This window comes from Cryptomeria japonica, chromosome 5 (genome assembly GCF_030272615.1).
Source record: "Cryptomeria japonica chromosome 5, Sugi_1.0, whole genome shotgun sequence".
NCBI classification, from domain to species: Eukaryota; Viridiplantae; Streptophyta; class Pinopsida; order Cupressales; family Cupressaceae; genus Cryptomeria; species Cryptomeria japonica.
The window spans coordinates 153238212-153265002 of record NC_081409.1 but is presented as its reverse complement, the minus strand read 5'-3'; the positions used below and the strand labels follow the sequence as shown (position 1 = coordinate 153265002).

At 34.9% G+C, this 26791-nt stretch overlaps 1 protein-coding gene across 2 annotated transcripts in view; it reads left to right on the top strand.

The window, feature by feature from the left end:
* The window catches only part of LOC131067629 (ultraviolet-B receptor UVR8), a 195006-nt gene that overhangs the window by 40470 nt on the left and 127745 nt on the right, over positions 1–26791 (top strand). The window contains exons 1-5 of one of the 2 annotated variants that reach the window (XM_058002717.2): positions 4555–4979; positions 8121–8307; positions 9028–9174; positions 15847–15928; positions 23308–23463. In XM_058002717.2, the coding sequence (XP_057858700.2) occupies positions 4898–4979; positions 8121–8307; positions 9028–9174; positions 15847–15928; positions 23308–23463 (654 nt within the window). In that variant the 5' untranslated portion in view covers positions 4555–4897. Of the gene's footprint in view, positions 1–4554; positions 4980–8120; positions 8308–9027; positions 9175–15846; positions 15929–23307; positions 23464–26791 lie in introns of those variants that run through there. The other variant, XM_058002716.2, reaches the window with a different exon arrangement.

Genomic DNA, 26791 nt, shown 5'->3' with positions numbered 1-26791 from the left:
CCCGTTCATATGGTTGATTTGGCAGTAATTAGTGGACGATTTATAATTGATTAATTAAATATTACCACTTTATTCTAAAGTTTAATATTTAATTATTTCACTGATTATTTTGGAGGAATGACTTAGAAGGAGAACATTATATTATTTATCCTAAGTCACATGTTTATTTCACTAAGTTGATGGCGTCAAAATGAATGAGTTTTATGCCTTGTAATGATAATGTTATAACATGGCGATTTCCTAGGGAAAAGTATGACTAGGAAGATAAGAAGGTGGACACCATACTTGGAGAAAGACATGAAATGAAATGAAGTGAATTTTAAATGAGTTTGGGCGCCATTTGCATTTGAAATTTCAGATGGAGAAATCTATAAATACAAGGGATGGGCTCCTCATTTGATCATCTTGAAGAAATCATATCGTTTTGTTGCCGAAATGGTGAGTGAACTTGAGTTTTGGAGTTGTGGCTCCCTAGTTTTGCCAGTTTTATACTTGAAATATAGTACCTAGCTGATTTCAGCATTTTCTTGGAGTTATTTGTGAGTGTGCTTCCTGTTTTCAGTGTGTGTTTCAGTATTCTTTCAGAGTGTGGAGTGTTTTTCAGTGTATTGGTTTGGTGTGGCTGAAGCGAAGATTTGATCATATCTCCTTGCCTGTGCAATCGATCATTTTGGGTATTAGCTCGTTGGAAGTGTAATTGGAGGAATATCATTCTTCTACTTTGGCATTTCTGTTGGTGTGGTTTTTGATTTTTGGCAGCAAATTGTACTTCCCAGCTGGGTCGTACCATTTCTTGGTTGCCTTGGTTTGTGTGCTGGTTGTTGGTGGTGTTCGCGGTGCAAGTTTGAGGTTCTGATTGCACCACCTTTGTCTTAGCTTTAATTTGCTTCAGTTTTTGTGTCTTTCCGAGTTGTTTTGGGTGAGTTATGAGCATAATAGTGAATTTGGTAGTGGTTGTAATCTACGTGCTATGCTTGTATTTTCAGTTTAGTGATCAATGGTGTGTTATTTCTTTATGAGTGGGTTTGAGTTTGCTAATTGTGTTAAGCTTGGAGGTATTCATCAGTATTGGATAGTATAATCTCTCTTTTCTATGCATTGCATCTCTTTATTCTAAGGCTGGATAGTAGTACTAACAACCATTTCTGGATTGTAAAGTAAATACCCACTGAAAAGTGGAAGAGGCTGGCTTGCCGCCTACATATGATCTTTGTAATACTGTCCTCGTATTGAATAAGCGGTCAAGTGATATTTTGTTTGTAATGGTCCTCCCGATGCATAAGTGGTTGAGTTGAGCTTTGTTGTAAGTGTTTAGTCCTCCCGTTGAAATATTGCGGTAGAGTGATTTGTGCTTGAGTATGTTTTGTTTACTTGGCTTGTTTACCGCCAAGTTTCCTTGTTTTACCCATTGGAAAGTGGAAAGGGTTGGCTTGCTGGCCATTATTGTAATAAACATTTTCAGAAGTTTGCATCTAACGATCCCCTGCCATCGTATGCTCTCACCCGAGCCCAACTTGGGCTCTCAGTGATCAAACAGTGTAGGGTTCTTTTCAGCTGGTTTAGTTTTCTTATTCCAATCCCTAACGGGGGTTGGTGTGACTGTAATCTTGTTAAAAATAAAAAAACTATAATCTTGTTAAAAATAAAAAAAACTGTAATCTTGTTAAAAATAAAACAAAATTGTTGGGGATATTACAGTGGTATCAAAGCCACTCTTCCTTCCAGCCTGTGTGATAAGGGTTCTCCATGAGTGACAAAGATACTAGATAGTACAACAGAGAGCAGAGAAGCCAACAATTTCAGATACCGTCAGTGCCAGTGGAAGATACCTTTTCAAAGGTTTTGAGAAACATAGAGAAAGAGGTTGATGCAACCGATTCAGTGGATCTAATTGCTAAGAGAACATTAGATTAGAATGTTGCTAATGGGGTTGTGGAGGGAGTTGAGAAAAAGTTCGATACTATGATGGACATGATGTCCCAGTTGATGGCCACATTGAATCATAATGCTGGTGGGGGTCAAAGTCAAACCATGACACCAATGGACACCATGCCTGTACCTCTAACAATTCAGGAGGTAATGGGAATGTCAGCAATCATAGTAGCAACAATGGTGGAGTACCAGTTGGTTCGGTGTCAAGACCCTTAATTTCTTCCCTACTCCTCTCTCCAACTCTCCTTCTGCCATTCCAAATATAAATCATTTTAAATAAATATACTTTTTAAAATCTTATTGTTATTATTATTTATTCTAATTATAATTAAATTCTATTTAATTTTTTTTGACATTTTCAATTAAACAATAATTTGTTGAATACAATATATTTAATTACAATCTAAAATTAATAATTGAATTTTATATTTTAATTTTTATACTTCAAATATTAAAATATATTTTAGTTTAGAAAATTATAAATAAAATATATATACAATTACAATCATAAAAAATTTTAAAGTTCGAAAAAATCTCTTATTAGTACTTGCCGTTAGGCAAATACTATTGTAATGAGTTTTTCTTTTTTACAGTTAACTAGTTATTAAAAAATTTAATTTGAACCAATTACAAACAAGGTTTTATTTTTGTTTTTAAAAATATTTTTATTTTCTAAAGTTACTTGTGCAATTTTTAAGTTTTCATATTATAAAAAAATATTTTTTTGTATTTTGATTGGCCAATACAACTTTTGTTGTTATAAGCGGATTTTTCGGAAATCTAAAACAAATAATGTTCTAAAACAAATAATGTTCGTGACAACCATTTAGGCGGGAATATAGGTACCGATTAATTTTTATGGCTGCTTTGAAACTACTTTCGTCCCCTCTACCAAACAGTGCAAATATATTTGAATCCTGTAATTTTTGATATTCCAGTCAAATTGTCAATTAAAACATATCACAATGAGGGCAACCAGATTAATCATTCATTTTTTTTGGTAGCTCAATACCCAAGAATATCAGTGGTTTTGTATTAAATATTTAGATTAATTAGTTTTATTGATGTTTTTTATAAAAATGTTATCATATAAAATTTATTTTATTTAATTAATATACATAAAAAACTAAAAAGTCATGACAATTAATCTTGAACTATGATCTATTAGGAATTATATTTTATTTTTTTAATATATATAATTTATCATATATTTATAATATTAAATAAAAAATTCATATTGAAAATTTACTTGATAACAAAATATACTTCTACTTCATCCAATTTACATATTATATTTCTAAATTAAGTAATTACAAATAATCTCTTTTTAATGAAGAGATCATATGCTAAAATCAAATTAAAGTACACAACCATTTGACATAGAATTACATCAACAAAGATGTGAAACAATAAACAATAATAAACAATAAACAATAAACAATAATATTGAATTAATGAATTTAATAATAAATTAAACAAATAATATTAATATTTAGTAATAAATATAAATATATATATAAAATATTTATCATATATTTATAAGATCTCAATTGAAAAAATATTTATATCATTTTATAAAATAAATTGAATAATATTTTTTATTATTAAATATTATTTACTTACAAATAAATTATTTACTTAAAAATATTAAAAATCATCCACTCTCACACTATTTACTTGAGATGTTTAAAACCTAGAACCGTAAGAACTATAAAAAAATAAAAAATAAATTTTTTTTTTTCCAGCAGAACGTTCTTTTTAATGTTTTTACAAGCAACTATACTATTAATTTTTTTTCCAATATGTGAAATGGGCAACATACTTTGAAGGATTTGTAAACTTTTACTAGCAAAGTCTAGCTTCCACCAACAGACAACCACCTGTTGTTGCTTCGACTTGAGTTTAATCAGATCATTTCTGATAACAACTGTCATATTAAAAAATGAAATCATTGTTTACCTATTTTCCCCACATCATTTTTTTCTTAATTATTATAATTTTAAAAATATAATCATTATTCAAATTAAATTATAATTATTATTAAAACTATACTAAAAACAAGACAAGTAGCACTTGTTTTATATAATCTACATGATATAATCTTCAACAAGAATTGATTTTGTATTGATTGGTGATGATACTTTCTCAAATGCTTTACTCATTATTCACATTTTATGGGATTTGTTTGTTTGTCTTTCTTTAGCCTTTGTCCCCACGATTGCGCTTTATATATTATTATTATTATATAATTTGGGCATCCTCAATCACATGGGAAGTGGCTATGCAGCGTCATAAAAAGGAAGTTATATATAGGACACTTTTTATGTGACTGCATAGCCATTGAACCAATTTACAAAATAGCACATGAAAAATACGGTGTTAAGTCTGGGTAAAAAACAAGTTATAATTATTTTTAACATAGTAATTACACGAAAACGACAAATTAACGGTCGTCAACTTCAGACGCGCACTTCGGAGTAGTTGAATGATGGTTACAAAAAGATATCTTTGGCAGATAATAATTTATGAGGGTCCGCAGGTCTCACCGGGCGTAGTAATTTAATTCATCGGCGACGCGAAAATTACATCTCGTAGACTTTACTAGCATGGGTTTTTCCAACAGCATGGAAAAATATGTGGAGGAGAGTAAAATGCGCTTAACTGCTGCCAAGGATGTCATTGGAGGCGGACATTGTAGTCCATCGTCGTTCCCTGGTTAAATTTTGTCCTTCAAACCAAACTTAATCATGCCTACCCATTCACACTACCTCCGGCAAAATTTGAGCCCAGCTTTCAAGGCAGCAGTCGTACCGAAAGAAGGAAGATTCAGATGAACCTTTTATGCTGGTGTACTGTCTGAAAGTGTTACAGTGAAAATTCAATTCCGACGGCGTGAAGCTGAGTATGATATTTGTTGGTTACTACCAGCCATTGTGTTTGAAATCTCCTAGGGCTGGAAAAAAATATGGAGGGAGCGATCTGTGAGGGAGGGAGCCGCAGAGTGTTGTTGGTCTCCGCGGGAGCAAGTCACACTGTTGCAGTTCTCTGTATGTTTTCTCCACGCTTTTGGTTGAAGGATTTCTTTAATTAACATTTTTGTGTCCTGACGCTGCCTTACTGATTGTAGTTAGTTGCTGATCTAGTTCGACAATTTTTGCTGATTCCTTTTCTACTACTTTTTTGCACTCTGAGTGAAATAGATGCAAAGTTATTTCATTTGTATTTTCGTTTTCAATTTAGGAGAGCAGTTTGATCGTCCTTACAAATTATATTGCAGTGATGCTGAAGTCTTATTTTTTCCTCCTGCTTGAAAGTCGTCTATTTCTAAATTCAGGTGTCAAACGTCACGAGATTGCGCTAAAATGGTCACAAATGTACTCGCGGCTTTTTTCAATTTACAACGCAAAATATTATGTTTTCATGTTCTCTTCAATTTTAAGCAAATACTATGGAAACTGACTTATTCAAAATCTCAAGGGAAAATGAAAATGTTCACATCTTTCTTTCCGTTAGATGCAAATATTGGAAGCTTCTTAAATTTTTTGATGAAAAATGATAGCGCTATAGAATTTCCTTACACTGTCCTCGAGTCAAGATGATCGGTGGTGAAATTATCTACAACTGCAAACCAGTAACAATGAAGGTTCAAGGTTTTCTCTAATGGTAAGGATGAGAAAACATAGTAGTTTACTGAGAATGCATTTAAATTGCCTGAAATATCATGCCTCAATTTGACGCCCGTCTCTGTTCTAGGGTACAAAGTTTGTAATGTCGTAATTGTACTAGCCACCTACGTATTCTCTGCATTCACTGAAAACATTAAACCTATGTAATACGAGGGCCGAGTCCTGTTATCCTCCTTATTGCTCTTTAAATTAATCCCCAATATTTTATTTTACCGCCTTTACTAATGACACTATTTGGTTGTAATCTCTGTATTTTTTATTTAATTTCTCGGCAAACTCTTTGTTCTTGGTGTGTAGGGGGCATTAACCCTGTAAATAAGGATCTATAATGTCGTGTATAAAATCCATAATGAATGTCTTATTAGTGTTATTATATGAATATTTGAAATTTATCTAGATTTTTATTTATTTTTTGTTATTTTTTATATATAACTATCCCTTGTCTCCTGACATGATTTAAAAAAATTCATCCCTGAAATGAGTCCCCTTGTCCCCTTTGGTTCCCATCCTCGAAACTTGGGTGGAACATAGACTTATTTTATAGTAATTCTAATATAAAATAGATATCATGTCAAGGATAATTTGGATGAAATTGTGCTACGAGTATTTTGATCATTTACATTTTTGTGGATCATCACGGTTTAGGTAATATTTCGTGAATTATAGTGGTGCATAAAGGGTGCTAGAGGAACAATATTTTGGTGGTAGTGGCAAAGAGGTTGATGGCAATAATGGTTACTGCATTTGAAACGCGTGCCCTTTACCTATAGGAAGGCTTGAAAAAAAAAACAGAAATTTTTTTAACTTTTGCACTATTTGTTAACCAAGAAAGCTAGATGGTTTTTTTTAAACTTTTGCACAATTAATTTTGATGATTCTTCAAGTAATCCTTAATTTTTGTCTGCTTTGAATGCAATGGCAAACATTCTTCCAAAAAATGTTGCTTACATGAATACTAACCTGCCTGAAACCTTGGCCTTTGGGCACCCGGTTTGGATGAAATGGAAGGGGAAACCAACTTTCTTTGTTCCTTTGAATGTAATGGTACATTTATATTTGCTCTAGTGTGCTTGCTAAAAAAGTTGATAAAATACTTTCTTCCCTCCCTTTTACTCCTCCAAAAGATGGAACCCTCTGATTGACATACCGAAAAAATGGATCAACCTGATTGCCAAATTGACTTAAACATCATGTAGGATTTTAGAATTGCTTTAATAAGGGTCTAAAACCTCTTACCTAGAACGTTGGCAATTGGGCTAACTATCGCTAGCTATTTCTATATACAAAATCAGAAATTGGCTTTCTATTCGATAAAAACACACAAATATACAGCCTCTTGGATGTACTAGTCATGGTGATAGGTGTCCAAGAGGATAGGAGTTAACAAAAAAGAAGAGATGTGTAACTCAACATAGGGGAGGTGCTAATTTGACAACTAAGGGGAGAGGTGCAGGTGAGGAAGTTGTGGTGATACCTGATTGCTCTCAATTAGGGAGGCACGTATGCATATTAGCTACCTTTTATAAAACCTATTTGGGTAAGCAAGCATAAATAAAAGAGATTCCCTGTAAATTATTAGATCGACATATCCCATTGAATTTTTTGGTTTGTTGGTCATTTGTGTACCTCAAATGCATTTGAAATATTCTTATTGATCTCATTGAACAATGCTTGATGTTTTTCTGAGAAACTGCATAGAAAAGTATTTTGAACTGTTTGGTTTAGGTGTTTTATCAAAGCTTCTTTCAATTTAGTATGAAAGTTACTTGTTATAAGATTCTTTGCAGGGTCTGCCAAAATTTGTATAGCCTTTTGGTGTACCTTGTGTGTTTCTTCAGATATTTTCTCTTACCTTCTTGGTAAATGATTGTTCTTTTGAGGCTTGTGATGAAAATAGTTTCGAATGATGCTGATTTGATGCTTGTGATATGAGAATAATTGTTAACTATTAGAGATGTTGAACTGTTATTCTGGATAGATGTAAAGCTGAATGTTCTGATGTTGAAACACAAAGTGATGATTATCTTTGTTGGTGAATTGGATTTTTTATGTTCTATTGGCTGTAACAACTTTTATCATTTAAAGAGGCTTGTCTTGATATAGTATGTGAATTCATTCAATTTGGGTGCTTTGATTCTTTGCGGAGCCATCAGCAGTGTATATTTGAAATGATTGAGTGGTGGAATTTTAGGTGTGGCCATCTCATTCATTTAGTAGGACACAAATCTTCTAAGTTTTTTGTCCTAACGATTCGTCACTTGATTATTTACTTTTAAGGATGCCCCAGTTGTATTGTGCCCTGATATGTTATGTGGAATATATAATCTTCAGAGCTATGGGACATTGAGTAATGGTTACATTTTCTGCTGTACTACTTTTGTGTAAATTGTTGAGAGCTTCCCTGATGAACATTGCACTTCTATTAAATCAATGTCTTTCTCATGTTAGATTTTCAAGTACAACATTGGGCTTACTGTTCTATTTCATTTTATGGATATGCAGCTGGAAATGTTGTATGTTCTTGGGGCCGTGGAGAAGATGGACAGTTAGGCCATGGAGATGCAGAGGATCGCCATAAGCCAACAATCATAAGTGATCTTGATGGTTGTGAAATTACATCTGTAATTTGTGGTGCTGATCATACAACAGCATATTCAGATACCAGGCTGGTGGTTTACAGTTGGGGTTGGTAAGGCTTTTGACTGGAAATATTGTTGCTAGAATATGATAAATAAATTTAAATCAAGTCATGAGTGTCTTCAGCCAGGCGGAACACATGACATGAATTACTTGTAACATTATTTGGTAAATTCACCTTCATTGAAATTTAGTGGTTTATAGTTGGGGTTGGTAAGGATTTTGACTGGAAATATTGTTGGTAGAATATGATACATAAATTATGTCTTCAGCCAAGCTGAACACAACATATGAATTAGTTGTAACATTATTTGATAAATTCATCCCCTATTTAAAATTATAATGTCCATTGACCATAAATATTCCAAGTCTTGACTTGGAGTACTTTTTTTAATGGATGAATAAGCTGTCTTTGAAAGAGGTATTTAAGAAGAGGCATAATTGACAACCTAAGCATTGATATATCAACTCGGTTGTGGTCTATTGAATAGTTACAATTGTTGCAACATTTTTGAAAGGTTGGAATTCATGAAACTGTCTTTTTTGAATTTTATTGCTTGTATCTCTTGTGCATGCAAGTTAGTGCATCTGTTTTAACTTTCAAGAGCTTTTATTGGGTAACAGTAATTAACTGTTGGTAGGGTTTTTGGTGTTACTTGATTTTAGTTTTGCAGTTTAGAAGTAAATAATTTTTGTGCCAACTAATGGTTCATACAATCAAGAACTCAGTGGTGACTTGAATAAATATTTTTATTATGTACCTGGCCTCCAGGGGAGATTTTGGAAGACTTGGACATGGAAACTCCAGCGATTTATTTATTCCACATTCAATCAAGTTATTATATGGACTTAAGATCAAGCAAATAGCATGTGGAGACAGCCACTGCCTTGCTGTGACAAGAGATGGGGAGGTACAAAGGTAAGTTTGGATACTTGGATTAATTGGTTTAATTGTTCCATGTCCTATTTTCTTCATCTGATGCAATCAATGATCGATAAATTTTTCGTGAGGTAGATTAATAATTCAGTTTTTCTAATATGTTTTGCTATATTTCCTGCTTGTGTTTTTTTTCTGACTTTATAAATGGATTATTTTCCTTTGAACATGCTAATCTTTGCATTTGAAGGGGTGAAAGGGATTCATAAGTTTTTATCATATCATGAGGTCTGTTTTTTTTAAGAAATGCATCTTATATTATACCAGATAACACAATTTGCATCCAAAGAAACAGAGTTGCATGGGCGATTTTGTTATGAAAGATGGAAAGGCTCACATGAGTTTTTGCCTTAACAATAAGGGTCTACCTGCTTCTGGAAATAAATATTTTTCACTTTAATATGCATAGCCATATCTGACTTCAAAAACATTCAGCTCTCCTAAGTTAGAAGAAAAATTATAATGATTAATTATTACCTTGCATCATGCTTTCCAAATGAAACGAATGCTACACTTATCTTAGAGTTGTGGCATAACTCTTTTAAAATTATTTTTAATCATGTAGACGTTTGCCAAGAAAGACCATTGAATTACACTCGCAGCCATACCAAAAATATCCTAGCAGATTGACTTTTGTAGACAACATGCCCTGTGGATTCCGCTCTTTAATAAACAATTGATAAATGATAAGAGTCACATTTTATATTCTTATCTTCTTCCAACTTGTATCGGCATTATATTACTGGTGGTCCACTACTAATCACCCAGGAATGTTTTGTTAACATTGCTATTATGAAGGCGACATACAAATAACCTTATTGTGACAACACGATGTACACTTAATCCATTATTTATAGTTAAATCACATATTAACTTAAGTTACTGGTTCAGCTTTTCAGGTGTGGGATTTATCTTTTGCAGGGGTTGTTATTGTTTTAGCCTTTAGGTATGTTTACACCAAAAAAATATAAAAATTATAAATGTCTACATATTTGTGGTCTAAAAACAAGAATTAAGTTAAAAATGCCACATAGCATTCATACAATAAAGAAAACCATTATATAAATAAAAAATACCAGGAATTAAGTTCAGAGTACCACATAAATAATAAATAAATCACCATAAAAAATAAAACATAACACTTTGATGTCAGTTTATCAAACTCAAATGTCATGATGGCTATTTTTTTTTTTGATAAAAGGCAAAAAGCCTGAATATATTACTAATGTTTAGAAATATACAAAGTGAAGTAGATAGAGACTATAGTCCTAAATCTATCTACAAAAGATGCAAAAGAACAAACCAAAACGACAGATGATATTAATCCTCAATGTGAATTTAAAAAAGTTAGAGAGGAGCTTATAAAAAATGCAAAGTAAATTCCTCAATGTGTAGAACAAAACAGTGATAATACAAAAAACTAGCACTTAAATAAAAAACCTTAGTTTACAACCTAGTTATGCCACCAAATTCTACCCTTTGATTATTAGAAGTTGGATTGAGTGGAGGATGTCGAATGTGATTTAGAAGAAAGTTAATGGTGTAAAAAAATTTGCTATAATACTTGCAACTTGTGGATTAAGACATCAATAATTTCCCAAATCTCTCTCAAAAAACATTTCACTTTGTAATTAAAAGTCATGTTAAAATAACCTAATAATAAATAGAGATTAAAGATTTATTATTTTTCAAATACATTTGAGGAAACAAGCCGCCCACCTAAGATGCCACTAAAAACATCATAATTTTTTATGGCCTCATCTAGAGTTTTTCCATTAATAAAATAATCTTTCACAAACTCCACAACAATGTGCACTATGAAATCATAAGATTGCAATAGGTCAAAGCAATTCAACAGGAAAATGGATAGGACCTAAGAACGGTAGATAAGTCTCCATGCAACATCTAGAAGCTCCTCCCCTACTACCACTGTAATTGCCTCGTCCACATTTTTGCAGTCCACCACATACACCTTTGGAAGCTGTTCGTATTAAACACACCACAAACAAGGAATTCCCACTTACAAATGGGAATACAAGGCAGTAATTGCAGGGCCTATATGCTATTTCCGAAGCAGAAGCATAGGGGTAGCAAAAAACTTTAAAGATTCAATAATTGCTTCTGGATTTGATTATGTAAGCCAATTTTTATCATCAATGTTTCGAATCACACTCCGTGATTCATCATCAGGATGAACAAGAATACCAAGGAGACGAATGTAAGCCAATTTTTATCATCAACGTATCGAATCACACTCCGTGATTCATCATCAAGATGAACGAGAATACAAAGGAGATAATCATCTCCTTGGTTTTCTTGTTCATCCTAATGATGAATCACGGAGTGTGTTCGAAATGTCCATGATAAAAATTGGCTTACAAATCAAATCCAGAAGCAATTATTGAATGTTAATATGGATTGTGGAAATCTGATAGCTTTAACTTTAAAGATGCAAATAACAAACTTTTAAAGGCATTAAAAAGCTGACTGCCAACTTTCCACACAAAGCAAAGTGCATATCTGGAATGATTCACTTGCAATGTGCAGAGATTTTGCTATCAAAATAAATCTTCTCCACATTTGATAATAAATGAGACAAGGTTTGGTCATTGTTCAATGTTAAAATAATAAAATCCTAATTGTCATTATTATCGTTGACGTTAAATGATCCAAGTAGATTGAAACAATCACAACGCGTGCTATTGATACACACACTAAAAGTATTTTTGGCTATATGACTCAAAAATGAAGATTATTGCATAGTAGAAGCATCCAAGTCAGTATGTTCTAGCTCTACATCGACAATTACCATTGCCCCTTCCTTATAATCATTTTGTATGTGTGAAATAAGGTGCAAGTTGGAATGCATGTAAACTAACTCTTTGCAGTTTTGGATGCCAATTGGTTGCACTTTATTGAGTGGATGAAAAGTATGTACTCCAATTCTTCATAGATGAAGACCAATTGTCAACCTATTGAGGCAAATATAGCAAACTAGAGTTATAAGATTGTAAATGGAAGTTTAAACTTGAAAAGCATAATTCATAAATGAAAATTGATTCAAATTTGGAGTCTTTTAGATGAAAAATAAAAAACTTGTGAGCAAACTTATTGTAAAAATTAATACAACACAATATTTTAATATTTTATAAAATAATAGGATACCACTTACAACGATGTTCATCGCATTATATAGAGATTAGAGAATGAAACCATGCAACAAGTTAAATATGACATGAGTTGACCAACGCTAGAAATAACAAACTAAAAGGTAGAGTAGAACACTTGTCACTAAGGTGACTTTGTTACAACTGTAAAGTGTAAGCCTTATCTTCTAATAATTATTTAATATTATTCTAATACCCTCCTTTAAAGCTTACTTCACTAAAAATGAAACATATCAAACTAAAAACACTCTGAACCATGCATTTGCCATTCTTTTGAAGCTTTTCTTTGAAAACATACCATACACTTGTGAAACTCCATCAAGTTGCCTCAAATCTTCGTAAAGTTGTAGCTCTTGAGCCGAATTCCCAAGTTCCCAGATTGCCTCCTCCTTGGAACAAATATGTAGATGAGGTCTATATTTGAATCCTTTGTGATTGCAGATGAAGTCAAAGCCCTAGTTGGAACAACCTTGTTAGTCTATTATGTCCAAAACTGTTGTAATGTTGATTACCATGGATGTTGAAGTGATTTCAATATATTGCATTTCAGATTCGTGTGTATATTGTGAATGCCTGATGTGGAAATTGTTGGCATTATCGGCATTAAGTTGTGATTGATGTCAACTGGCTTGGCAAGGTCACCGGTAAGTAAGAAGTGGTAGCCGGTATAAGAAAAGTAAGACATATGATGGCAATCCACTTGTGAGTAAGCACACAAAAGGAAGGGTATTGGTACACATGAATTGTGTCATTGGTCGGTAAAGCAGTTGTACCGGTAAGGCATAGACCGGTATCAAAGCTGGTTGTTTGCTTGTGATGAAGAGGCAGAATGTTAAATGAATCACAACAACACTCAGTGAATAGAACAAAAAGAATGGCATGAAGACATACCGAAAGGCGAGATGAATTTTTAGGTGAAGGTGCTGCCAGTAAAGAGGATGTTTGTTGGTTATACTGGCAAGGTGTTGAATTGGTAGTCAATCTTGGTCAATGAAGAATATCAAACCGACATAGCAAACCAAGCAGAGGTGGATGTCGACAAACATGATAGGTGGACGCCAGGTGGTGATATTGCACAGGTCGGTGAAGTGTGCATCGACGTAACAAGTCAGCAAGCAGGTCGACTTTTATGAAGAACCCGCAAGTCATGAAGACAAGATGGCAAGCGATTGAATTGATCCTGCAAGAAGATCAGATCTTCGTACCCGTTTGCTGAAGGAAACAGCTGAGCCATCGATGGCGTATGACAGAGAAAAGCAGAAAAGCATGGTGCAGACCTCCAGATTTAGAAAACGCACATTGGAATGCGAAGCTTTGATGGTGCTGATCGATGACATGAAGATCATATCCCAGGAAAAGCAGATCAAATCAAATCAGATATGGATCACAACAACACTTAGTGAGCAGAACAAACCAATGGTGTTGATGGTAAAGAGGATGTTTGTTGGTTATACTGGCAAGGTGTTGAACCGGTAGTCAATCTTGGTCAACGAAGAATGTCAAACTGACATAGTAAACCAAGCAGAGGTGGATGTCGACAAACATGACAACTGGATGCCAGGTGTTGATATTGCACAGGTCGGTGAAGTGTGCATCGATGTAACAAGTCAGCAAGCAGGTCGACTTTTATGAAGAACCCGCAAGTCACGGAGGATGCCAGAGGATTGTGGCTTGAGGAAGACACGCTGGCAAGCGACTGAATTGATCCTGCAAGAAGCTCTGATCTTCGTATCCGTTTGCTAAAGGAAACAGTCGATCCATTAATGGCATATGACAGAGAAAAGCAGAAAAGCATGGTGCAAATCTCCGGATTTAGAAAACGCACATTGGAATGTGAAGCTTTGATGGTGCTGATCGATGACATGAAGATCATATCCCAGGAAGAGCAGATCGAATCAAATCAGATATGGATCGAGTTGTAGAAGGCAAAACCTAACACGACATTGTTTGAATGCGGTTTTTGGCGGGAATCTTAGATTATAAATATGTGAGCTCGAGCCAGAAATCGATGATGCTTGATGTGAAGAAAGAGAGAGAAGAGAGCTTGAGCAAAGAGAAAGATGATATTCCTTAGAATTTATTTTAAGAAAGTTGCAGAGTGAGTTAGCAGGTGAATTGGTAAGAGGGTTTAACCGGCAGAGACAGAGTACTAGTAAACTGTTACAGGTCTAATAGTTAAGCTAACCGTTGAGGTGTGATTGATCAAGAAGGCATCCAAGGGTGACATAGTGTGTTGTGAGGCTTAGAGAGAAAGAAGAGAGGCCAAGAATCAGAGAGAGTAATTTGATAACCGACGGTGTGAGATCCAGTGAAGAAGAGAAGATTGTTAACCGACATAAATCTATTTGATCAAGTGTTGCAGAACTCATTTGCAACTAGAAGCTATAACTGTATCAAAATTGTATTTCACTATACATCACCAAGTTGGAGCTTGGTGCAGGGGTTGGTGCTCCTTGGGTTGGTGCCCTAAATCTTTGTAATTCAGTGTTTTACTTGTGAGGTTGGATTGGAGCAGTAGTTTCCAGCAGCATTTCTCACCGAGGTTTTTCCTATATTGGGTTTTCCTCGTACATTTGGTGTTGTGGGGTGCATTTGTGTGTTTGCCTCTTTTGATATCCACATTTGTCTTATCGGTTTGATTGTTTAGTGCCTAGGGTGATAACCGGTATTCTAAGGTTGTTTTAAAAGGGAAAAGAATTTAGGAACCATTGATTCACTCACCTCTCAGTGGTACATTGTGTTCAATAGAATTGTTGTTTAGCCTGGATCAATATTAGACTTAATGGGCTGCTATGAATGAAACTGTGTTGCTGGTTTTGGTGAGAGTTTGGTGGTTCGCCAATATTGTGCATTTTAAGACTTAAGTGTGGGGGTCTCGGGGCAGCCTTCAAGGTCATGGGGACCTTCAATGCACATGACTTTTTTCATGATTTTTCTCTTTTTTTACAAGGTCCAAAATATTTCAAAATATGTTCTTTAGGGTAGGATAAAATTTGTTTTATCATTTTAAAAATATGTTAAACCTTTTTTTTCTTTGTGGGTGCTTGCTGGGTTCTTGGTGGAATGAACATGCAAACATATAGGTCATGAAATGGACAGTGTTAACTCCTTGCAAATCAGGTAACTTATATACATGAACTAGGAAATAAGAAAATTGCACTAAAGGGTTAATGAACGGTAGTTTTGTGGGACTTTTTGGTAGGTTATGCTATTGACCAAGTTCTAGGACAACAATGCCTCAACAGAATATACGTGTCCCAAGTCTAGGAATTAATGCCTCTGGAATGGATAACCAAATATATTTATCACAAAATGACTTTTTTTGTTCTATAACATAATGTTTTATATGTTTTGGTGGCATTATTTAGTTGTCATCTTTATCCATTGCTAAATTTATAGGGTATCTAAATTAATATTTTTTGAATTATAATGATTCTTATAAAATTGTGCTAAAATTGTTTCTTTTGTTCCATATGTGTTTTTGAAGCTGGGGTCGCAATCAAAATGGGCAGCTTGGCCTTGGAAATACGGAAGACTCACTTGTGCCTCAAAAGATTCAAGCTTTTGAGGTACTTTATGGAACTTATGTAGTTGCAACAAAGGCTATTATATGTTTGTGTTTGTCTCTAAGCTTTTGCAGTTTTTTGTATGCTTTGGAACTAATTCAGTCAATTTCTACTTTTTTGTTTGATATTTTTGAATGTTGAAATTTGTTGATATCTACAATGTTAATTATAGCGGTGAAATTTATAATATTCATTTTTTTTCCTGCCTTCACTATCATGGCTGTTGAAACTTTTTGTTTACCACTTTTTGAAGTTAGAACTATCTTGCTCAAACTCCATGTGTTTTTTTTTTGTGTATATATATGTATATATGTGCATGTGAGTGTGCATAATCAAGCATTAAACAAAATGACAAAAAAAATCAACTTTTTTGTAATAAATGTATCATTAATGTTGAAATCATCAGATTATTTTTTATAGCCTGTTAATATGGAGTCGTAATGAAAATTTCAGTTGTATTAATGTTCCATATAATATCTGTTATTTCTCATAGTAATGTTATTTAGAAGGCTGATTTGTGATGACAAAATTTGGAGGCATCATTATATAAAGGAATCTTCGTTCAGCTTACTAACATTGCATGCTTTACTACACCATTCTTTGTGAAGTAGAAATATGTAAATTTTCTATGAAACCATGTCACAACGCAACAAGACTGTAAATGTTAGCTAGATTAACCAAGCGATATCTTAAATGCTTAGATCGTGTCTAAAGGTGGGCTGGGGCGATTCGTCGAGATGTAAATGGGGCCTTTGTTTAGAGAGTATCTCTCATCTTTGGATATTGTACAGAATCTACAGATAATAAAGTTGAATGGGAGGCTTGGCTAGTATGGATTGTGCTTTCATCTTCTTTGGAAGTGCGACATATGGTCGTTCGAGTAGGTTCTTTAGTTGTTATAAATGTCTTTCGTAAGGGTGCTTGCCCTAGTTGGAAATATCAAAAGTTTTTTGAGGAAGCCTGCTCTCTTTGTTTCCCTTTAAGGAGATCTATTTTCTGCATTGCTGTCTAGAAGTGGACTTGGTAATGGACCTTTTGGCCAATCATGGTGTTGAGCCAAATCTGTTGATGACACTTTTTTGTGATTGTATGGATCTTAGTTTTGTCTATGCAAATGTTTGTATTTAAACCTCCTAAATTGGATGATGTTTCTTTCCATTTATGGGCACATGCCACCTCGTTTGAGCATTAATGTAAGAACCCCCTTCCTTCCTGCACTTATTTTTTCAGTTTGTGTGGTTTAACATTTTGTCAAACACTTCGCATGTATTCATCTTAAAGTCCAATTCTCTGAATATCCTTAAGTTTTTGTTATGGTAGCCCAGTATGTGCTTCTTGTTTTAATTTTGTCTTGCAATGTGAATAAATATTGAAAACAACCAACACACACAGTAATATTAATAATCACAAATACAATGAAACCAAACTCTAAATTGCAACCATTAAACTGCAAACAACGTTAAAGATTAACAACTTAAGTCTGAAAATATTGTCATACATTCTTCAATGATTACAATGGAATGGCATATATTGCTCAACCCTCATCTACTATGAAGAAGCGTACCAATTTCGCTGCCCCAGTCACAGTTCAGACCTGGTACGGTCCTTCACCATGCAATTGTGTCACACAATACTTGCTGCAGACTTGTACAGTACCTCCTGTCGCCTTTTCTCAGGCCTGCACAGTACCTTGCTGCTGTTCCTAGACCTGTACGGTACCCAGAATGGAGTTCCAGACCTGTTCGATGCAACTTCAGATCTTCCTAAGCATGTACAGCACTGCTGTAGCTGGTTCTGGGCATGTACGACACCTCCTTGGCCCAATATTACTCACACAAATTCCCAGTAAGTACAGATTGGTACTGCCAGCTAAAAGAGGATGACCTTCAGCAACTTGCACTTAAACAGGTTTGTAGCAACAAGTAAAGGGCCTTCATAAACAGCAAAACAAACCCCAGTACTGGAGCGTGACACTGTAGTGCGACATGGTAGCAGAGTAGGACTTAATTAGGATGGCTTTGTGAGTTGGAAATTGTACCCTAGGGCATCAAAATTTCTCATTGGATTTGAAATTTAAGAAATAAGGCCTTGAAATAACTTACAATGCACATTAGATTCTTAGAATCAAGTAAGGAGATGTGAAGTATGGCCTGAGTTTGACTTTAAATATTGCCAAGATCCTAATAGAATGCGACTTGGATTGTTGTTTACCCGAGTCAAAATGAACCTCTAGAATAAAGATTATTGTCCAAACTCAAGAATGGATCAATTATTCAACGTATCGTGAGCTACTTAGAAGCTTTGAAAACATCACAATCCAACACCAGCAAACATCCACAATCTAAATAGAAGTTGATGTTGATATCTTGCAAAGTAGTGTCATTCAAAATTTGTGAAAACCCCTAATGAAAAAAAATATGGCTAGGTGAAATATGTGGGCATGAAATGGTTTTTGAATGGTTTCATTGGGATTTAAACATGATTAAATGGTAAATATATGCTCAAAATTGTTGATCATACAAAATTTGTAATTTTAAGAGGGAAAAAATTGTGACTATTAGTAATTCATAATATGTACAATGGATTGAGTTTTTTGCTTCAATAGTTTGTATACATCTCAATTGATTAATCCAGAAATATTCCTTAAATTCTTCCCATTGGTAGGGAAGGGATCCTTGGAGTGTTTTTCAAGGGTGCCCTTTGCACCATTTAGTATTGTCAACATTCAATTGTTGCAACCTATTCTGTAAGAGGTAATGCATTGTAGTGAAAATACCTAATGTGTGTGTTTCATAACTACAAAATTCAGCATTATTCTTTTCCAAGGTTCCTTGAGTTGTAGAGGCGACAAGAAGTCCATACGAGCATCGTATTGTACTCAAGCGAAAACTAGAAATATTTTTGTTGTCACAAAAGTTTGAACCCTTGCTGAGCTATCAACTCAGAAACCTTGTGAAGCATGGAAACAACCCTGAAGTGTGGGACCTTGCACAATGGGGTTGAATCTCCGGAGAAGGTTGGCGTCCTTCTCAATCCAAGTGCAGTTTTTGAACCAACTCAACACTCCAAATTCTACTTCTAAACCTATCCTAACAACTTGCAGAGAAAAGGGAAGAAGAAAACTTAATATGAAAGGAGGTGATGCACCAAGATGAGAGATGTTCCTCTCTCGACCTGAAATGACACAAAGAACCAATTGAAACACCCTGGACATGCACAAACTTCAGTTGCATGAGCGACCCTAAACGCATGTATGGAGGTTAAAATTTGTTGAGTATTAAAGGGGAGAAGGTTTCCCACAAGTCACTCTTAGAAAACAAGTTAACAGATCATAGACATGAGAGAAAGCCCCAAAACATACACTTATAATGAAGGTAAGGAAACATACACAACATGCATAAGTTGAAGGGAGGCAAGAAAGACAATTTCAGTTGATTCTAAGGCTAGTGGCCAAACTTATAGTTGCATAAATGCAAGAAATATACAAGTCTTCGAGAGAAGTGAAGAGCATAAGAATACCTCAAGCCAGTAGGGAGAGAACCCTTTGCAATGAAGCTTAACAACCTTTATATAAAAAGCTGGTTGTAGAGGAGAGACCATTGGTCAAGAAAGAGAAGCCCCGATCCCTGTTTGTTCGGAGGAATGTCAGTCAAAGAATGCAGGGAAGTGCATGGACCTGACATGGGGTACATGCAAGCAACCCGACCATACTTTGACAAGGCAATTCAAGAAGAAAAGTACTTCTAGAAGGTGGATTGCCTCACATGAAGGTCAACAAGTAACCTTAAATAAGCATGGCCCTGTATACCACCTGATGGCTATCCTGCAAAAAATTAAATGTGCTCCTATAGCTCCATGAATGAAAGTTTACAAGACGCAATAGTTGGTGGAGCATTTTGAGTGTTGATCGCACCATGTGGAAATGTTGCAAGTTGTTGGAAGACTTGGGAAACTCTAGTTTTCGGGGTTTGGAAGACCTGGGAAACTTGGGTTTTTTGGGATTCCGAGGTTCATGAAGGCAAAGGCTTAGGAAGTTGGGAATTTCGGGATTCCAGGGTTCACGAAGGCAAAGACTTGGGAACTTGGGAATTTCGTGATTTTGTGGTTCATGAAGGCAAAGACTTGGGAACTTTGAATTTAGGGATTCCGGGGTTCATGAAGGCAAAGGATTGGGAACTTGGAATTTCCGGGGTTGGAGAAGGCAAAGACTTAGGAACTTGGGAATTATAGGATTTCGGGATTCCGGGGTTGGAGAAGGCAAAGGCTTAGGAACTTGGGAATTTCGGGATTTCGGGGTTCACAAAGGCAAAGACTTGGGAACTTTGGGAATTTCGTGATTCTCGGGTTGAAGAAGGCAAAGGCTTAGGAACTTGGGGATTCTGGGGTTGGAGAAGGCAAAGACTTAGGAACTTGGGAATTTCAGGATTACGGGGTAAATGAGGGCAAAGACTTGGGAACTTGGGAATTTCGGGTTTCCGGGGTTGGAGAAGGCAAAGGCTTAGGAACTTGAGAATTTGGGGATTTCGGGGTTGGAGAAGGCAATGGTTTAGGAACTTGGGAATTTCGGGATTCTAGGGTTCCCAAGGTTCATGAAGGCAAAGGCTTGGGAACTTGGGAATTTAAGGATTTTGTGGTTCACGAATGTAAAGGCTTGAGAACCTAGGAATTTTGGGATTCCGGGGTTCATGAAGGCTTTGGAACTTGGGAATTTCGGGATTTCGAGGTTTAAGGGTTCATGAAGGCAAAGGCTTGGGAACTTGGGAATTTAAGGATTTTGTGGTTCACGAATGTAAAGGCTTGGGAATTTTGGGATTCCGGGGTTCATGAAGGCAAAGGCTTTGGAACTTGGGAATTTTGGGATTCAAGGGGTTCATAAAGGCAAAGACTCAGGAACTTCGGGAATTTCAGGATTTGAAGGTTCATGAAAGCAAAGGCTTGTGAACTTGGGAATTTCGGGGTTCCAGGGTTCATGAAGGCAAAGGCTTGGGAACTTGCCTCCTGACAAGACAACACTTAACATCTCATGAACCCATTGGTTCTTTCCTTGATGAACTGGGGCAGCACTGGTCCATAGAACATATCTCTAATTGGTTCTCACTGATGGACCGAGGGTGTCATAAAAATGACAATAGTTTCCTGGTTGCAATCACTAATGATAGATTGATTATGATCATTTTCAACTTTGCACCTATTATATATAGTAACTGAAACAAGCAACAAATTCTTGGTCATCGAGGGTAGACTTTAGCATTTTTCAAGTGGAAAACATTGCTTGAAGAAATCTGAATAAGAATTGGGCCAACTCCAATTGCTTGATAAGTGCCTAAAGCAACTTGAATTCTTATTAGTTCTTGTTAAAGTGAGTGAGTTGATAAGCCTTTTGTCATTAGGCATCTTGTATAATGTTGCAGTATCCACATACATTCTTTGTTTCAAAGTTAATTCAGAAGAAAAGGCCGATTTCATTGCAGAAGCTGTTTGAAGCTTCAAAGCAAGTTTATCAGCCTCAATTGAAATGTCTATATTCTTAATAATTTCCTTATTCTAGAACTTTCTTTTCTCATTTTTAACACTATTTCTTGTCGTTTTCATAAGCATAATGTCTTTTATTCTTGCCCCTGTAACAAGTTACACTGCCTTTCTCTTGCGTGCAGTAAAATAAGAGGGCAGGATTCATTTGTGACTCATCTAGGGCTTCTTGTCTTCAAACCTTTCATCTTTCTGAGGAGGGAAATGTTCTTGGTTTTTCCTTTCTTTCCAAGGCTGATTTCTATGTTTATAGTTGATTGTGAGAGGATAGGTGCTCGAGTGTATGGATACTGGTCACAGAGCCTTCCTAAGATGAGAAGAAGCAATATACTATAATTGGTATTAATGCTTCATGTTGAACATAATAGCCATTGGTGAACAGCTATTGTTTTGGCTTGGTAACCTTTATGGAATAACTATACAATGAGAAAGTGATCCATTTGAGTGTAGAACAATATTTTTTCAAAACAGCTTTATTTCTCTATCGAGTCTTTGAAATAAAATAGTCAAATAATGGTGCATTTCATTTGTAGACCTTACAGTGTATCATACTCAGACTTCCCTGTGATGTGAGGGATGAAATGGTCTTCTGGTGAGTGTCTGATGATTCTTCTTACTTTGGTGGCTTCCACCTTAAATGCAACAAATTGTTGAGGATCTGTTTATGAGAATAGTATTGCAAAATGAGAGAAAAAATAGCTCACTTAAGTTCATCAGAACACAAATAACCTGCAAAACAAATGACCTCTTAAGTGTAATTCACATCATAGTAATTTCCTCTTACAGCTTTGGAGTAACAAATTCGGCATGCATAGTGAATCAGACACTTGATGAAGCACAAGATGACAAGCAATCTTGCGTTCTTTTCACAGCAACTCACGATTCACATGGTTTAGCTAATCAATCAAACTTTATTACTAAGCAAAGCTGTTAGCTTAATAAGATCTTTGGTGGTCTTCTGCTGAGTGTCTGATGATTCTTCTTACTTTGGTGGCTTCCACCTTAAATGCAACAAATTGTTGAGGATCTGTTTATGAAAATAGTAGTGCAAAATGAGAGAAAAAATAGCTCACTTAAGTTCATCAGAACACAAATAACCTGCAAAACAAATGACCTCTTAAGTGTAATTCACATCATAGTAATTTCCTCTTACAGCTTTGGAGTAACAAATTCGGCATGCATAGTGAATCAGACACTTGATGAAGCACAAGATGACAAGCAATCTTGCGTTCTTTTCACAGCAACTCACGATTCGCATGGTTTATCTAATCAATCAAACTTTATTACTAAGCAAAGCTGTTAGCTTAATAAGATCACTAGCTATAACCGATTCTTGAACTCAATGATAAAATAGGAGAGAGAGTTAACGGCACATAAATAGCCTATGAAGGGTGTTGATATATGATACTGCATATTTCAAATGGCAGTATAATTTCATCACATGGTATATTACAAATGCATTGGTTACATTAAAAGTAACTCTAATGTCTAATTGCTCTTAATATATGCAGTTTTGCTCAAATTGAAATACATCTTGAACTTATTATAAAGACAATAAGATAACCAAGAAATGGGAGGAAAGAAGATTGGAGAATTAGTGTGCAACAAACAAAGAAAGTTATGAACACTTAGTATTATGCTTATAGATGTTAATTGCAACTTGGGAGAGACATTCCTGTTTGACTTATGTTGTTTGAACTTATTGTTAGAAAGTTGGATATAAATTTGTACTCAAATTAACCCGACTTTTTTTTCAATAGCTTGTACATGCCATTCTTGCAAACAAAAATAGTAACAAATGCATACTTATTCCCTTATTTTCTTTCAATCTAATGTGCGTGGAATATGGACAGGGTTTGGCCATCAAGATGGTAGCCGCAGGTGCTGAGCACACAGTTGCTGTCAGTGAGGATGGGAATCTTTATGGCTGGGGTTGGGGCCGTTATGGCAACTTAGGTTTGGCTGATAGAAATGATCGATTCATTCCAGAAGAGGTGGCCACAATAAATGTGTGTATTGATCTGTTTTATATAAGTTTCTCATTGCATTTTATTTAAGAAAGCCTTTAAAATCATTAATCTTTTTTTGAGGATGTTTTACTTAGTAAAGTCAAATTTCTGCTGTGCTTAGTTTGTACCGATAGAAGAAATTTATGTGATGATTTTTAATGGACATCCCATATCTCATTCAAATTTGCTTGTACATGTTGAATTCAACTTCTAATTTGAATATTGTGGTACATGTTCATTCACTTTTTCTTATTTTTATTCATTTCTATTCTTGAGGAGAACCGTCAATCATGAAACGTCTGAGTTAGTCTTCCAGGGCACCTCATGTGGCCTGTACTTACAAACCAAGTAACCTCTTAAATTGAACTACACATACAAGGAACAATAGAAGATATTTTTCTGGTAATATGGGCCACTTATTTTGCATGCTCATCAGATTTTAATCTGTATTATTTTGTCTTTAGAATGAAAGAATGCTGCAGGAGAAAGTGACATGAATATACTTTGCGAAAATGAAATATGGGAACCTAATTCAACCGTCCATTATGAAGCATAAAGTGTACAATGTAAGGTTGCAAGTTTAGTCCATTCAACTGAAAATCTGCTTAAAATCCAATGCTGTCTTTCAGGCAGTGAATGTAGATCTTTTTACAAACAATGAGTGAAAATGAACTGTTCCTAGCATCAGGTAGGAGAAAATAATGGGCAGTATTAGGTTACTGCTTCAGCTAACTAACCACGCCTGCATCCCTAAATCCATGCATGTGGAGAAAAGGTAACCAGGTGGTGCATGTACGTTGTAGTTTAGATTTTGTTGCAACAAGATAAATTTGTTATCATGACTATATGTGGAACTTATGGCAATAAATGATTAATATGGTAATTAATACTGCTTTTGCATGATACAGTGGACAAAATATGTATTTCATGGTAGAGATAGAATTACTAAAACCTGTATATATTAGGATGCTAATGAATTTTACCACTCTCTTCGGTACCTGACCTTCTTGCCTTGGTTTTAAGAAGTAATAGAATTTATTGCTCTATGGCAACCTGACTTGTTTTCTAAAGGCAGTGATGATGTCTTTATATTAAGGCAATGATCTGATTAAATTGATGCAGTAAACTCCTCTAGACATGTTAATGATTAGTTAAGCATATAACAATAGTATGGAATGGTTTAGTCTTGAAGAGAGATACGATGACAAAGGGACACTTCCCTTCTCCAGCAGACACCACCGTAAGAACAATCACAACTTATCCCATTTTCACAGGAAGATATAAGTGTCCCATCCAAGCAACCAAGAATGGGTGGAAAGAATATGAAAAAGGTATCAGAAGTTAATGATTATAACATTGTGCTCAATAAAGAGATTGAGTGATAGCTCTGGCAATTGAATCTGCAACCATCAGTGGTATGCTGTATAGCCTATGTTCTAGTGACTAATAATAATATGTCTTCTGTGTTCTGTTGGAATAATAAGCAAAACGTTTACAATATAAGTTATTATACACATTGCTATAAGAGCATATTAAGGGATTTTGGTTAATAAGATTTACATTGTTTATAGGAAGGATGAAAATATTGGCAAAAAATTGCCGAAATCGCGATATATCGCAGCCGAAGTAATCTAAAAATTGCAGCTTTTTAGCAGTAAAAATCGGGATTTTTTCGGTTGAAACGCGAGTTCAAAATAAAAAACCGCGCCCTTTAAAATCGACGCAAAGCTTTAAAGTAAAAGCCAAAAAAAATAAAACATAACACAGGCAAAAAAAAGGTTATTTTGCTCCATTGACGGCCGACGATGCCCTACTCGATGCTGCATCTTTGGACCTGTGACCCTGCTCCCTCGCCTGACGCTTGACGCCATTTTTATTAGGTAAGATTCGTAAGAAATAGTATGCAAAGCAGGAAATGTATTAATAATTTCGTGAATGCTTCAGCAAAGGCTCTTATTTCCCAAACTACCACCGTTACGTCGAGTTCGACCATGCTTCAGAATAAATAATAAAAAAAAAACATTTTTAAATATATTTATTTCATCATATATAAATCAAAGATATGTATGTATTTAAGTTTATATATGAAAATAATGAAACATATAACAGTATAAATTAAAAATGTTTAAACTTTATATTTGAACAAAATGAAATACGAAAATTAAAATTCTTATTAATTACATATATATTTCAATTTAATATCAGTAATAAATTACTGTGTTTTTTTAGAATATTTTAAGAAATTATATATTTTCAAATGTTTGATAATTTTGCCGATTTATTGCCAATTCCCGATTTTAAAAAAAATTTCGGCCAAAAGATTTATTGCCGATTAATATTTTTACATCTTTGGTTTATCGCAGGTATATAATAAAATTTTATTAGATTTATTATACATTTGTAATGCTAGGAAAGACAATATATTAATGATCTGATCAATTATTCTGCTAATGCCTATGGAGAATTTGAATGCTTTGGGAAAGGCAGTTTAAATCTTCAAAAGTCACAATCCTGAGATGGGGTAAGGACAGGTATACTGGGAATCTTGAGGGAGTAGTACCAAGATGGGGTAAGGGCCTGCATCTGTATACCATGAGGGAGCCTGCTTGTGGATTGGTCTAGTTTAAATCTTCAAAAGTCACAATCCTGAGATGGGGTAAGGACAGGTATACTGGGAATCTTGAGGGAGTAGTACCAAGATAGGGTAAGGGCCTGCATCTGTATACCATGAGGGAGCCTGCTTGTGGATTGGTCTCTGAGCGCCCTAGTACAATAATTTTCCCTCCTCAGTTTGGGTTATAGAAAAGTAACAGGGATAAGACCTTGATAGATAGGGTTTTGGAAGTGTATTACTAAGAATAAATGCCTACTAATCTAAACAATTAAATTAAGATGTTATGATATTTAATGATGCATTTAATAATATAGATTAATTGTTGATAAACAGCCTGGCTCCAAGTAGGGGACATCACAATTGACTTCTTTCATAAGTGATTTTTTTGATATATGCGGGCCAACGTTGTGAAACCAAAGCGTTCTTTCCATGCATGAAGCTAAATCTTATACCCGATCAGTTTAAATACAGATGATGTCTGACTTTTATCTCTCAAGTAGTTGTAAGATGCTACTCTTGTTGTTACCAAATTTTTTTCACTTCTCCCACTTGGTATTATATCAAACAGTTTGCATACTCTCTGATTTATTTGTGTTCAGCACGCTTCACCATAAACATTTTAACAACAGTTTGTATGCTAATAAAGGTAATGTTCTTGGTTGCAAATTTCAGACAAATGATATTAATGCAATGTATGATTGTCCAGATATCACA